This window comes from Lissotriton vulgaris, chromosome 12, assembly GCF_964263255.1.
Source record: "Lissotriton vulgaris chromosome 12, aLisVul1.2, whole genome shotgun sequence".
NCBI lineage: Eukaryota > Metazoa > Chordata > Amphibia > Caudata > Salamandridae > Lissotriton > Lissotriton vulgaris.
The window spans coordinates 23,539,937-23,556,165 of NC_141700.1; the positions used below are offsets into that span (position 1 = coordinate 23,539,937).

The 16,229-nt window shown below is 46.4% G+C and overlaps 1 protein-coding gene across 1 annotated transcript in view; it reads right to left on the minus strand.

Annotated features, from left to right (window-relative positions):
* The window catches only part of JAK3 (Janus kinase 3), a 321,936-nt gene that overhangs the window by 281,044 nt on the left and 24,663 nt on the right, over positions 1-16,229 (minus strand). The window contains exons 2-5 of the mRNA XM_086946801.1: positions 15,982-16,200; positions 11,296-11,419; positions 9,380-9,497; positions 8,873-9,018 (exon numbers count right to left, since the gene is read on the minus strand). Of these exons, the coding sequence (XP_086802927.1) occupies positions 8,873-9,018; positions 9,380-9,497; positions 11,296-11,419; positions 15,982-16,180 (587 nt within the window). The 5' untranslated portion in view covers positions 16,181-16,200. The remainder of the gene's footprint in view (positions 1-8,872; positions 9,019-9,379; positions 9,498-11,295; positions 11,420-15,981; positions 16,201-16,229) is intronic.

Sequence of the window (16,229 nt, forward strand, 5' to 3'; positions counted from 1 at the left end):
CCATGCACGTTCTTTCCTCCTCACCCCACGTTTCATGTCACGTAGGGAGTCATTATACCAAGGGGCCCCAGCTCCCCTATCCACCTTCTTCACCCTACGAAGGGGTGCCACCAACTCAATGGCTCTCCCCAATTTGTGGTGGAGATGTCCGCAAAGGGCATCGACGTTGGCGTCCTGCTCCTTTAGCGGCGGAGACTGTTGTAGGAAAGACCTCATTCTCTCTCCATCAAGATTTCTCCATTTCCGGGCCATTTTCCAGCCTTCACCCAACTTGGGCGGATGGCCGTTCAGAAGGATTTTACATTTTATTAACGAATGATCAGACCAAACGCATGGCAAGATCTCTGTAGCGTCCTGGACTGGCATAGTAGTCCAGATTAGGTCAAGCATATGTCCCTTCTCATGAGTCGGTCCATTCACCTGCTGAGTAAAGTCCAAGGAGGAAATTGCCTCCTCAATTAGTAGTGCTTGACCTTCTTTGGGGGATTTCTCCCAATGGTAATTAAAGTCTCCGACGACAATCATTTTATCGTATCCCGACCGCAAATCCTGAAGCAGTCTAGTAAACAGCACAGGGAAATCCGGCAAAGCCCCAGGCGGGCGGTAAACCACCAAGAACACCACACACGCCGCCCCCTGTCTGAGTTTGACTCCTAGGATCTCTGCGCCCCCCAAGGTTACTGATAAGAATCTTTCAGCGCGGAGACGTGCTTGATAGAGAAGAGCTACTCCCCCTCCTTTTTTGGCTCCCTCCCTATTAAAGTGGAGTGCCAAATAATTGTCTGGTAGGGCCGCCACTAAATCCGGCACTGAACAATCCTCCAGCCACGTTTCCGTGAGTGCAAGGGCATCCAGCTCTCCGTCTTCCAATAATGAGAAGACCTCCAGCTTATGTCCCTGCAGAGAACGCGTGTTCAGAAGACCGAACTTTAACACATAAGCCTTGGCGTGGCGAACCCGCGCTGTGGTACTCCTAGGAGAACTCAACAAGCCCTCCCGAACCAACACATGCATACAGCCCTGATCAGGTTGAGACTTACCACAGTTGAGCTCCATAAGCTCACCTCTGGAGTACGACAAGATTGGACCAGGGGTTCTGGCCCCGGGCCCCAGATGGTCACTGATGGGCAAAGATGGGCTCGCCTCTGGCGAGCCTCCGGCGTGCCTATGGCGCGCCCGCTGCGCGTTACCGCTGCGCGTCATCGGGGAACGTTTAAGTAGCACCCAATCGTGCTATGGCTTTGCAAGAGCAAGAGCTAAACCGCCAACAAAGATGGCATCCCTTTCCGGCACTTCCCCTCCCAAGATGGCGCCTAATCCCCAACTAACGAGCCGCCAAACAGCGGTGCAACTTCCAAAAATTAAATGTGAGTGTGTCCTAACAAGCCCCGCTAATCATAAGCACATTCCAAAGCTTATTTAAAAATACGCAAATAAAAGCGCACAGGACCGCGCTGCAAGCGCCGAACATGTAGCGCAGTTTAAAATGGGTTTTTCAGTTCAATAAATGTCCACGGGTCAATGGCAGTAGTTGGAAATTAATTTAAGCAACAAGCGCAGCAGCAGCAGAGTATCGAGTGATGCCTCGCCTACACTAGCGCTTACCTGGACAGAACGAGCGCCTGCTGTAGTCCACTTAAGTAGCACCCAATCGTGCTATGGCTTTGCAAGAGCAAGAGCTAAACCGCCAACAAAGATGGCGTCCCTTTCCGGCACTTCCCCTCCCAAGATGGCGCCTAATCCCCAACTAACGAGCCGCCAAACAGCGGTGCAACTTCCAAAAATTAAATGTGAGTGTGTCCTAACAAGCCCCGCTAATCATAAGCACATTCCAAAGCTTATTTAAAAATACGCAAATAAAAGCGCACAGGACCGCGCTGCAAGCGCCGAACATGTAGCGCAGTTTAAAATAGGTTCCTCAGGACTCCTGGCCCACAGCTGTGTCTTCCTGCGTCAAGGATTCCTAGCAGTAATGCTTCGTAAAGGTGTGGACGCTACTCCAAGTCGCAGCTCCGCAAATGTACTCCCGTGAAGAGAGCTGTAGATGAAGCCACGGATCTTGTGGAGTGTGCTCTAATCCTGCTGTTCAGCAGCATACCCGCTGTTGAATGGCAATAGAGAATGGCAATGGAAATCCATCTCGCAATACCTTGTTTTGAAAGTGGAAGGCCCTTGCGAGGACCACCAAAAGCAATGAATAATTGTGAAGGTTTACGAAATGCCTTGGTGTGATCCAAATAAAATTTCAAGCACTGCTGCACATCCAGAGAATGAAGTGACCTCTCTGCTGGTGTGGAAGGGTGAGGAAAGAAAGACTTGAGAACCCCTGGTTCATTTAGGTGAAAATCCGAAGGCACTTTAGGTATGAACCTCAGATTAGTTCTTAAGATCACGGTAGTCCTTTTGAACTGGAGATAAGGTTCCTGTATTGTGAGAGCCTGCAATTCCCCAATACGTCTCGCCGATGTGAGGGCAAGAAGGAGAGCCAATTTTCATGAAAGAAATTTCATGTCTGTCCGATGTATCGGTTCAAAGGGATTCTTCAGGAGCTGTGCGAGAACTAAATTCAGATGCCAAGTAGGAGGCGGAGGCCTCATCGGGGGATAGACTCGGAACAAGCCCTTAAGAAACTGCTTAATTATCCTTGAAGACCAGAGAGAAGGACCAGATGCAGAACGTCTGTAGCGAGAAATCGCTGCTAAGTGAGCCAGTCCAGTCTCAGTCAAAGACAAAAGATAAGATAGAAGTTGATGAGGCTGAGAAGAGAAAGGGTCAACATTTTCCTTTCTGCACCAAATGCAAAATCTCTTCTATTTTAAACGGTAAGTCTTATTTGTGGAAGGAGCTCTAGCATGGGAAAGAACCTCTCTTACTTCATCTGAGATGGGAAGGTTCATGAATTCTCGTTGCTCAGGAGCCATGCAGTCAGGTGTAATGAATCTGGATCTGGATGCCAAATCTGTCCGTGGGACATCGTGAGAAGATCCGGAATCGTCCGCAAAGGAAGAGGAGTGACGAGTGACAGAAGCTGGAGTTCTGTGAACCAGAACTGTCTCTGCCAAGCAGGAGTTATCAAGATCATCTTGCACGGTTCCATTTTGATCTTGCTGATAAGCCTCGGGATCATTGGAATGGGGGCAAAAGCGTACACAAATGCTCTTGACCAAGCTATCGAAAGCGCATTCCCTAATGACCCTCGATGGTAAAGCCTGCTTGCGTAACACCGGCATTTCTTGTTGGTTGGGGTGGCAAATAGATCTATTGAGGGTTTGCCCCACTGTTGAAACATTTCTTCCAAAACCACTTGGTTCAGTTCCCATTCGTGACTGACCGACGATAGCCTGCTCAGTCTTTTCGCTTAGGACTCCTGGTAGATGTACTGCCTGCAGCGATATTCCGTGAAGAATAGCCCACTCCCAAATCTTCTGGGCTTCCTGAGACAACGGAAGAAATCTGGTACCCACTTCCTTGTTTATGTAGTGCATGGCCGTTGTGTTGTCCGTTCGGATGAGAACCTCCGACCCCTTCAGCCAAAGAAGAAATGCTTGAAGTGCCAGCTTGATAGCCCAGAGTTCTAGGAGGTTGATGTGAAGAAGACGGTGCTGGGGCAACCAATGCCAGCTGACATGAAGATCCTGAAACACTGCACCCCAGCCATCCAGTGACGCATCCGTTGTCACCACTTGTGGAGACGGATTGCCTATGAAGGATAGACCTTGGGAAAGGTTTTCCTGTCTTGTCTACCACAAGGCCACTCTTTTCATTGCAAAAATGATCGTCCCCTTGTCGTCGAATGAGCCGTGAACTTGCTTCCACTTTTTGTCCAACTGCTCTTGAAGAGGCCGCATCCGCAATCTGCAGTGAGGTATTAGAGGGATGCATGAAGAGATCATCCACAGAGGGGATTTGTAACGGCGAACTGAAAGACACCTTCTTTTCTCAAGAGCAGTGCCATGGCTCGCAGTTTTTCCTGCCTTTCTAAGGATAGGAAAGCCTTGCTGAGATCTGAGTCCAAGATGGCCCCCAGGAAGCGCGGTGTCCTGGACGGAATCAGAGATGATTTTTCCTTGTTGAGAGTAAGACCCAAATTCTGGAATAGGTTTGTACATGCGTTGACCGCTTCCCTCGCAGCCTCCCTGGACGGGGTCTTCAGCAACCAATTGTCCAGGTAAGGGAAGACCTGAAAGTGATGTCTCCGCAGGAAAGCTGCCACTGGTGCCAACACCTTGGTAAAGACTCTTGGGGCAGAGCGAAGTCCGAAGGGTAAAACCCTGAATTGAAAGTGGGTCTTGGCTACTGTAAATCATAGAAACCTTCTGTGTGCTGGGTGAATGGGTATGTGAAAATATGCATCTTCGAGATCGAGAGTGGCCATGAAATCCCTTGGATTGATGAGACGTAAGATATCCTGAAAGGAAGCCATTCGAAAGGATTGGGAAATGAGATAGATGTTTAGCTCCCTGAGGTCAAAAATAGGGCACCATTTCTCCAGCATCTTCTTCACCAGGAAGAACCTGGAATAAAACCCTTTCCCTCTTTGAGATGAGGGAACCAGCTCCACAGCTCCCTTCAGGAGCATCTGATGAGCTTCGAGCTGCAAGAGACGCAGATGTTTCGATGGAATGGCAACAGGGGGCTTGGAAGGTGGGATTTGAGTGAATTCTAAGGTATGACCCTTTCGAATTAAGTTGAGCACCCAACGGTCCAATGTTATCTGAGACCAGTTGCGGAGGTATTGTGATACCCTGCCTCCTACAGATGTTGTCCTGGAGGTGGGCACAGCAGGAAGAGCAAGAAAGCCGCTACTGCCTCTTGGACGTATCACGTCCCTGGCGGTTCTGTTTTCCTCTGGTATTGGATCTTGAGAAAGTCTAGGTTTGACCCTGCTTCTGATGATAGCGCTGGCGATACTGTTGTGACGCTGATCCATATGACGAGTACCGCTGCTGCTGGTATGAGCCTCTGTATATGGTACTCCTGCCCCTGGCACCCCTGAAAGGAGACTTCCGGTATTGAAGCGAACCAAGAGACCTAGCCGGCTCTGTATCCTTCTTAATATCTTGGAGGGTATCAACTATGTGTTTTCCAAACAATGCCTCTCCATCGAAAGCAAGGTCTAAGATCTTATTCTGGACCTCCGGCCTGAACTAAGTCGCTCTGAGCCATCCTTGGTGATGAAGAACCGCTGCCCCAGCTAGTGAGCGAAAAGCCGTTGTGGCAATGTCCATGGCACAATCGATTTCCTCCGCTGATGTTGCTTCCCATTCCTGTAGTATCTTCTTCGCGTCACCTTTCGCTTCTTGGGGAAGTTGGTCTAAATAAGGTGAAAGGTCACACCATAACTGGCGATCATACCTGCCCAGTATCGCCAAGGCATTAGCTGCCCGCACCAGAAGACTAGCCATTGAAGAGAATCTTTTTCCAGCGGTATCTAGTCAAAGGCGCCGAAGGGTTGCGGGACTTCCTCTGTGCCACCTGCAAAATCACCGAGTCTGGTTTTGGGTGCCCAGTCAGAGACGCTGGACCATCCTCAGGCGCCTTATATTTCTTTTCCAGGCGCGGTAGGACAGGGACCAACGTAGCCCGGTTCTTTATAGCGTTAAGAACTTCATCTCATACATGTTGTACAATAGGAATAGATTTGGTAACCTTTTTATATGGCTCTCTAAAGTCATAGAGAAAACACTCAGTGGCAACAGAAGACATAGGCAGCTGGAATCTGCTAGATGCCCTCTTCATTAAGTTATGAAACCCCCCGATATCCACCGGAGGGGAATCCACAGGGTCTGGATATGGTCACGCCGGGTCCGGGATTAGGTACAAATCCCATTCTAAGCCCTGATTAGGCCTGTCATAAAGATTCCGATCCTCATCCGAGGAATCATCCTGTATGTCCGGTAGTGTTGAAGGTACATGTGGAGCAGGTGTCTGTGGCTGAGAGGCCACCTGAGTTGGCAAATCTGGAGAGATCATCACTGGGGTTGTAGGGGTAGGCAAGGCTTGAGTAGCCAGAATCGCAACAGGCTGAAGGCACCTTGATTTGTAATCCTGCAACATGTTATGGAGATCTTGCAAGAAAGAAGTAGGAACAGATACCATCTCTTGGCCTGTGAACCCCTGCGGTTGAGAAGAATGTTGATATGAACACTCCTGAAGAAACTCTCCCTTCGAATCTGTCTCTTGACATTTAACAAGCAGTTGGGATGGACTGTGCACATACCCAAACGAGTCCTGATCATCATTATCAAAATCCTCATCTTCCTCTTCTAACAACAAAGCGGGAGGCAAGGTGGTAACCCTACTTGGAGACGTCATGTCCGGACAAATTCTTTTCAAAGAAATAGTCATTTTCTCCGTCGACGATAGTATCATCGACGGTCCCGTCGACGACAGTATCGTCGATGGAACCGTCGACAATGGAGCAGATAAAGGTAAAACTGCCATCGTCGACGGAAAAGCCACCGTCGATGGCCGAACTGCCGAAGACGAGATGGGCTTTGTCGAAGCTGTCGTCGACGAGACCGTCGACACTCCTGCCGCCGTCGACATCAATGTTGCCATCATCGAAGCACTTGTCGACGACACCGTCGTCTTTACCATCGTCGATGAAATCTTCGTCGTCATCGTCGATGTTCCCGTCGACGCCGCTGTCACCACCGTCGATGATCCCATCGACGCCGACGATCCCATCGACGCCGACGATCCCATCGACGCCGACCGTACCATCTACGAGCCCGTCAACGGCACCACTTTAACCTTTGACTTCAACGCCTTTGTCAACAGAGCTTTCTACTGCGTCGTCGACGACTTGGAACTTTTGTCTGACTTCTTAGATGACAGAGAAGATGGCTTTCTGAGGGTTGGAGCAGTTTTCATTACAGTGGACGGCGTAGATGGTCCCTCCCTCTCCTTTTCACCGTGGTGGGGAGATTTCACAGGACTTTGGCTCTCAGACTCACGGGGGTTCTTTTTTTAGGCCTTCACTGGACGCTCCACAGAAGGTGAAGGGGAAACCCTACCCCTTTTGACTGACCTTCTAGAAGATGAAGCTGAAGAGGAATCCTCACTGTCGCTGGACACCGTGTCTTATCTAGACTACAATTTCTGGAGCCAAGTGAGGAGCCGACCCTCACGGTCCCGGAGGGTCTTAGTAGAAAAGGTGCTGCAGATCTTGCAGTCCGCAGCCATATGATCCGGGTACAGGCAATATATACAGTCGTTATGCCTGTCCTCTACATACAGCCTTTTCTTGCCACATGTGGAACATGACTTGAAAAGGGCTTTCTTCTCCTTATCAGACATCCTGGTAGGAACAGCCAACAATCCTGAAGAAAGAACTGAAGAAAAACCTCAAAAGAGTAAAAGATTGAGCAGAGCTCAAAGGAGACTCCCTAAGCACAACGTGTGGTAGAAAATCTGAGGCTCTGAGGTTCCTCCAGGAGGGTTCTATGGGGTGAGGCTCCTCTGATTGGCTGAGGCTTAGTTTGGTCTCTTTTACAAAAAAAGGTGGATATACTACAAAAGGGAATGAGGCCTAGGCCTTTTTCATTCTCTTTTGTACCTACTGCTATGTTATTTTTCTTACCGAGACTCCCATTCCGACGACGGGGAATTATACAAGCTATGGGAATCTATGAAAGTTCCGATACTGGGGCAATGTGCTCTTACCCCAAAGAGGAGCAGTGTCTCCCAGAACTGTGTGTGTATTCTATTCTGTCATCTTCCTCCTGTCCATGAAACCCCTCAAGTCCATACTCTCTAATAACAACATCAAGATCCATCAGTACCCTGACAACAGTCAACTTTGTCAGGAATCTTCTCTTCCAATGACATTGAACGACTTGAAAACTATCTCGAATGAATCCAATCATCAATCTCAAGCACCTGCCTTTAGACCAATCTGGCGAAGACGAAAATACTCTTGTTCAGCAGGGCTACAAGCCTGCAGCAGAATCAAGCCAGGACTTCCATCAGAGGGTTTAACAACTGCCCCAGCCCGCTATCAGACACAGAAGAATCCCTTGGATTCACTCTCAATACTGACTTGACAGTCAAAGAACAAATCACCAGGAAAGACAAGGAAGTTTGGTACCAGTTCTCCTTCATCATGGAAGTGAAGTACATTCTGCCAGTAACCAACTTCAGAACCCCAGGGCAATCCATGGCCCTTTCCTACATGGAAGGTAGGAACACTTTAGTCAACAGCCTCCCAGCCGCCTTCCTGGCACCCCCCAGGTCATCCTAAGTGCTGAGGCAGGTCCTTTAAAAGGCTTGCAGATTCTCTAACACATCACCCTACACTCAAGGATCTATGCTTTGTTCCTTTCTAGGTGCACATCATCTTCAATTCCAGGAGCCTCGTCTTACAAGGCCATAATATTCCATCCTGCTGGGCCAAGAAAGCATCCATATTTTCATCTTGGGTGGACAATGACGCACCAGGAGATAGGTCATGGTAAATCTCTCTCCCCACAGAAATGCACTACAACCTTACCAAAAGGTGTGCTCCTCCACCTACTCACTCAAATATATGCTCTGTGTGTTCTGCTCCCTCACAGGCGTGAAATGCTCATAATCTTACCCACACGAGTTCACTGTCTTCTTACCCCACAAGCGCACACCTCCTTTTTTCTACCCGCAGGTGTTCACTTTCTATTCGATCAACAAGAGTGTGCATTGTTGGTGTTCACATACCCATAGCCGTGCTCCCCCAGGTGTGTGTTCTCCTTCCTCTAACCCTGGCTTGTGGTGCACACAGATGAGCCCTGTCCATCCATTCACCCTGTTAGCCATGCTGGTGTGTGCGCCTGCCCCCTAGTAGTGCCCAACTTTGAAGTTAAGTAGAGTTAAATAAGTTATATTATGTGCTCACCTGACGCAATCCAGGATCTCCTGTGGAGACTTCCGGCTTTCCTTGGCGATGCACAACATATCCAAGACTGCTAGGGCCAGGAATTCTTCCTGCATCTCCAAACTGATCTCCCCCTCCCGGCCCCTACTGATGAAGTCACTGCGACACTGAGGAAGAAAAAAGTCACCAAGTGGGTCAAAGACATGATCAGCAACCGGCGACCAAGATACTACACCAATGTCGTGGACTAACTTCCAACTCGATTATATGAGAGCTGTAGCTATGTTGAACAGGGTGTTAGGTCCTTCATAACATAACTTCTGTATTTGTAAAGCACTTATTCACCCCAAGAATGGCTATCATGGAGCTGACTGAGATAGCAGACGTTTATTGTTACCCAAATCAATGGTATTAATTTTGAAGACGTCTGTAAGATGAGAGGGTGAGTGGACAATGCGGTCAAGTACAGATTCCTACAGTGGATGCATTAGCCTACTTACTGCTTTTTCTTATTGACTCTGGACTCACTTGTGCGAACAAATAGTCGATAACCGCGCAGTTCAGTACAGCGCTGCCCTCGCTTCTCCTCAGTCCGCAGCGCATGGACTTGGGGTTTCCAAGTCCAAACCAGTTGGCAAAGAAAAATCTGTCAAATTCACAAGAGTAATAAGGTGTGTCAGATTAAAAACAAAAAATGGAAAGTACTGCTGTCCAACGCTGTTCTTAAAAACACCTTAACACTGAAACGCGGTGTGGCCTTTGTAAAAGAACGACCCTTACAGAGAAATCAGCCCAAAGCCTGTGTTTGACCCCAAGTAAGAGGAGGCAATGGTTTCACGGAGAGGAGCTGCATAAGTCCAGCGAGTGCGGTGTGTGTGTTTTCACATGGAATACATTTATCTACATAACAGGCACTGATGCTAAACTGTTTACTACTGAGACATTTATTAATTGCTGTACCACAAATGTGGTATAAATCTTCCTGTTGTGCATGGATAGCACAATCCACCAGCTTACAGTGAGTACTTCTGAACTCGTAGAAGCCCTCAGGAGGAGAGATGAAGCTATGCAGTTGTTGCTCACTTAAAAACCTGTCATGCTTGCGATTACAGCACTTTTAAAGTTGTAGGAATCTGTGCACAACATTGATTCTAATGAGGTGATAATGCTGAGACAACTGGAGTCAAATGTCATTATTATATCTATTACTTTGACACCATTGGGCTTGAACATAGATGATTAACTGTGCTATTTTGTGTAGAAATTAGGCACAGTTGCATTTGTGGCATGTTTTCCTTACCCTATAAATATTGTGTTCAAATTGTGCCTTTCTTAAACTGTTTTAGGAAATCCATCCTGCTGTAGCAATCTAGCAAGTAGCAATTTGCGAAAACTCTCACAATTGTCTTTTTCTCTGATTTCATACTCATGTAAATATTCAGTATCACTTTAAGATGGGATGATGAATATCAATGACTTATGAATGTATATTGGTATATTAATTGCTTATATGTCAGATTCTGTAAACTACAATAGTGTGCCTTAATTGCTACACAATACGATTGTGCTCGTTATTGTGTTTACACTAACACAGTGATGTATTTTACTCTGCACAGCAGTACGCTCTGAGGTAGGGGAGATGGATGGTATGACATAGCACCAAAAGGTGTCGTGTTCTGTACAACACAACACACTGGAGTGCTTTATTCTCTACACTAGCCCACATTGGTGCCATTTATTCTTTACATCATAGCACACTTGAATGCTTGACCCTGTACACCTCAACATAAAGGTTTGCTTTACTCAACACATAACGCAGGAATATACTTTGTCACACAACACAATGATCTTTCAAATTCTATAGAACTTCTGACACTAAATTAGTTAAAATATTGCAACACAGGGCAATGAGGTCATTTGTTCACTATGAGACCGTACACTGGGGCACTTTATCCTTGCATGTTTACATACATTGTTCTATACAATCCAGCACAGTGAGCATCTTATTCTATACACAGCACACTAGTATAATTCACTATGTACACTGCAACAGAGTGGTTTGACTTATTCAGAAGGACCTAGTGCACGTGACTTGCATAGTAAAACATACCATAATACAGTAATTTACTCCAGACAACAACACACAATGAGGAAGGCACTTTCGAGGGTACAACACAACGCAATGCAGTACTTTTTACTACCTTTCATCACACAGTGATGCAGGTACTTTGTAGCATACAACACAATCTGGTACCTGACTCCGTATCACCTCATATTAAGGAGTGCACTTTCTAGAGTGCAACCTAACACAACTTTATTGTATACCAATACCAGACTACACATTCAGGCTGATGCTTTGTTTAATATAGCATAACACAATGTGGCACATGACACCACAATTAATACAGGCACTTTATAGAGTACAATATAACAGAAGGTGGCACCTGATTCTGTACATTACGACTTGGCACGTCGCTTCGTCCACGGTGAAGATGTGGTTTGGAGGGTACCACGTGGCAAGGTCATGTGACGCCAGGGCAAAGAGGGTGTGATACACAGGCAGGATACCTGGGTGAGGACAGATAATACTACCATTAACATTACTGGCCATGTTAGGAGCGCAGACCACAAAACCACCTACATTGTGGTTTGTAGGTTCTAGTTTTTAGGATTATCCACTTCGGGGTCAATAATTTATTCACTCTGAGTTGACATTGCGTCATTACAAACAGGTTGGTAAAACCTCTGTTGGGGACCCTCTTCCCCCTAAGATGCCTTACTGACAGATAACAAGCCTGGATTATGAACCATGAAGTAATCTGTTTGAACTAATAACAGATGCTGGTTAGGAGTAGGCTATAAAACCTCATGGAGCGAGCTGTTCCAGTGACCTCAATGCCCCTAAAAGATGTGACCTGAGTTGGCATTTCTCCAAACAGGGGAGAACTAACTGCAACCTACCCCCACTCCTACCTGCCCACACACAAACCTCAAATACAAAAGCACCCCTGGGCACTGCCAGCCCAAACCTTCCCACCACTGAAGACACCAACCTCCTCTCCCGCTCACAACCCAAAGTCCTATCCCAGGGGTCGGCGGCCCAAAGTACACGCTGTATTGCGATTCTTTTAACAAAACTTTTGCCGGAAAAACTTTCTCTACAAACCTATTTCCTTGAATTTCATCACATGAAATATGCTCCCAGGATAGTGAATCCTTCCTGATTAATACAATTCATATAAAACAAGCATTGGTAAAGTCAATAGGTTTGGATTTGGGTCCTATCCATTAAAGTTTATCAATGCTTGTTTTGTTGTGTGTTATTTTTAATAGTGTATTGTTGGGGAAAATACCTAGCCCTCACCAATACAAAATGAAAGCACTGGATAAAACCTAAACAATATTGGTTTCAAAAGGCACACATTGCCATAGTAATCCCAGGCACTTAAGGGTACTACTTTCTGTGAAGATGAACACCTCGTGAAAGAGCAAAATACAGTCAGTCACACGGAAGTAAGCCAAAGGCTGCAGTGGGCTGACCCACTGCCCATGCTGTCTGCTGTAGTGGGCAGAAAAAAATGTGAATGACAAAACAAGAGACCAATAATATATATAATTCTAGTAAAATGAAAAATGTTTAGCAAACGCCTTACCTCTAAGGATTCCTGCAGTCATGGTTCTTTCCATGATCCCATAGACCTCTTGTTTCTCTTCGGAGAGGTCAATCCTGCCCACATCATCTCCTTCGCCTCCCTCTTTGCCAACTCGGTCTGTTCTCTTTTACTTTCCTCTCTCCTCCACTTTCCCTATACCCTGGCCAGTCTCTTTTCAGTCTCTAACTTTACGTATACCATAATTCCTCAGTCCACTTGTAGCTGAGCATAATACAACTGCCTATAGCTAAGCTCCTCTTCACTTACCTATCCAGTGCTTAATTTGAGATGGTGGCTTTCGGTGCTCGGCCCCGGCACTTAATTGTCAACACCAACACCATTACAGTCTGCCACACTGTGGCGCTTTTTGTCTTATTTAGAGATAAGCACAACACCAGTTGTTTATTAATTCAATGCCCATTAACAATAACTATTAAAGGACGCCCAAACCATTCTTTTAGCTTTTGGGGCCTAGAATAGTTCACATTATCCCACTAGTAGTAGTTGTGCTGGTACAGTCAATGGCAGCACTGGCGGGGGCAATGGGTGGTGGGAGCTGAAGCTCCCTCCTGACGAAGGCCCTGGCACTTATTTTGATACAAATAAAGCATTGAGTCTTATACCATCATATTTCAGTCCACTTGTACCTCATTGCCATACCCTTACCTACATTCAAACACACCTCTGCACACACCTATACCGCAGTACTGCAATCCACGTGTACTTGAGTAATCATACCCCTACCTATACCCAAGAAACTCTACCCTTACCTATGCTTAAACTGCGACCTTCAATTTACTCGTACTCAAGTACTCATACACCTACCTACAGCCAAGCGACTCTACACTGACCTATACTATAGTGCTGCAATCTACTCGTACTCAAGTACTCATACCCCTACCTACAGCCAAGCGACTCTACACATGCCTATACTATAGTACTGCAATCTACTCGTACTCAAGTACTCATACCCCTACCTACAGCCAAGCGACTCTACACATGCCTATACTATAGTGCTGCAATCTACTCGTACTCAAGTACTCATACCCCTACCTACACCCAAGCGACTCTACACATGCCTATACTATAGTACTGCAATCTACTCGTACTCAAGTACTCATACCCCTACCTACAGACAAGCGACTCTACACATGCCTATACTATAGTATTGCAATCCACTTGTAATTAAGTACTCATACCCCTACCTACAGACAAGCGACTCTACACATGCCTATACTATAGTACTGCAATCTACTCGTGCTCAAGTACTCATACCCCTACCTACAGCCAAGCGACTCTACACATGCCTATACTATAGTACTGCAATCTACTCGTGCTCAAGTACTCATACCCCTACCTACAGCCAAGCGACTCTACACATGCCTATACTATAGTATTGCAATCCACTTGTAATTAAGTACTCATACCCCTACCTACAGACAAGCGACTCTACACATGCCTATACTATAGTACTGCAATCTACTCGTGCTCAAGTACTCATACCCCTACCTACAGCCAAGCGACTCTACACATGCCTATACTATAGTACTGCAATCTACTCGTGCTCAAGTACTCATACCCCTACCTACAGCCAAGCGACTCTACACATGCCTATACTATAGTACTGCAATCTACTCGTGCTCAAGTACTCATACCCCTACCTACAGCCAAGCGACTCTACACATGCCTATACTATAGTACTGCAATCTACTCGTGCTCAAGTACTCATACCCCTACCTACAGCCAAGCGACTCTACACATGCCTATACTATAGTATTGCAATCCACTTGTAATTAAGTACTCATACCCCTACCTACAGACAAGCGACTCTACACATGCCTATACTATAGTACTGCAATCTACTCGTGCTCAAGTACTCATACCCCTACCTACAGCCAAGCGACTCTACACATGCCTATACTATAGTACTGCAATCTACTCGTGCTCAAGTACTCATACCCCTACCTACAGCCAAGCGACTCTACACATGCCTATACTATAGTATTGCAATCCACTTGTAATTAAGTACTCATACCCCTACCTACAGACAAGCGACTCTACACATGCCTATACTATAGTACTGCAATCTACTCGTGCTCAAGTACTCATACCCCTACCTACAGCCAAGCGACTCTACACATGCCTATACTATAGTACTGCAATCTACTCGTGCTCAAGTACTCATACCCCTACCTACAGCCAAGCGACTCTACACATGCCTATACTATAGTACTGCAATCTACTCGTGCTCAAGTACTCATACCCCTACCTACAGCCAAGCGACTCTACACATGCCTATACTATAGTACTGCAATCTACTCGTGCTCAAGTACTCATACCCCTACCTACAGCCAAGCGACTCTACACATGCCTATACTATAGTACTGCAATCTACTCGTGCTCAAGTACTCATACCCCTACCTACAGCCAAGCGACTCTACACATGCCTATACTATAGTATTGCAATCCACTTGTAATTAAGTACTCATACCCCTACCTACAGACAAGCGACTCTACACATGCCTATACTATAGTACTGCAATCTACTCGTGCTCAAGTACTCATACCCCTACCTACAGCCAAGCGACTCTACACATGCCTATACTATAGTACTGCAATCTACTCGTGCTCAAGTACTCATACCCCTACCTACAGCCAAGCGACTCTACACATGCCTATACTATAGTATTGCAATCCACTTGTAATTAAGTACTCATACCCCTACCTACAGACAAGCGACTCTACACATGCCTATACTATAGTACTGCAATCTACTCGTGCTCAAGTACTCATACCCCTACCTACAGCCAAGCGACTCTACACATGCCTATACTATAGTATTGCAATCCACTTGTAATTAAGTACTCATACCCCTACCTACAGACAAGCGACTCTACACATGCCTATACTATAGTATTGAAATCCACATGTAATTAAGTACTCATACCCCTACCTACAGCCAAGCGACTCTACACATGCCTATACTATAGTATTGCAATCCACTTGTAATTAGGTACTCATACCCCTACTTATACCCACGCAAATCTACCCTTACCTGTACTTATACCAGGCACACCAGCTTGGGAATAGTGAAGCCTGCGTTCTTCATTTTAGAATTTCTCAAACCTGATGTATTGCTGGAACCTGTATCAATTCCTATTCAAAATGCCAGAATCTCGAAACATAAACAAAAGGACTTCATTTCCTCTTAACAATGGGACAACTTTAAGCATCTTCTTCCTCTTACCATAAACTGGTGATGTTAGTCTCTTGTGTGACATCACTTCCTTCATTCAAGAAGGAAGTGATGTCACATCAAGGAAATTATATCTCCTTCAGGTATTGTACCAGAATATCATGCACTAAATAGACAGCTCACTTGAGGAACAGATACTATATGTATAGACAACTCCTTAGGAGTTCAGAGTGGCCAACTTTTAAGGACCCCATTGGGTCCTGGGCTAGTTTGCTTCTTACCACTGGCTTTGGCCGCAGTCATACATAGCTCCTCCGCGGTGTACGCGCCGAAGGTAAACGTCAGGACAGAGTCCGCAGCTGATGTCAGTGGCTCGCGACAGTGGTACAGGAAGACTTGCAGCCCACCCTGCTCACAGGAGGAGAGGCTGCAGGATCGCACCCCTCCCAGAAGGGGCTGGTCCTCTGCCACTGGAACCATGGTGGTAACTGCAGCTACACCTGGTGGAAGAGGGGAGGTGCCAGAGCAG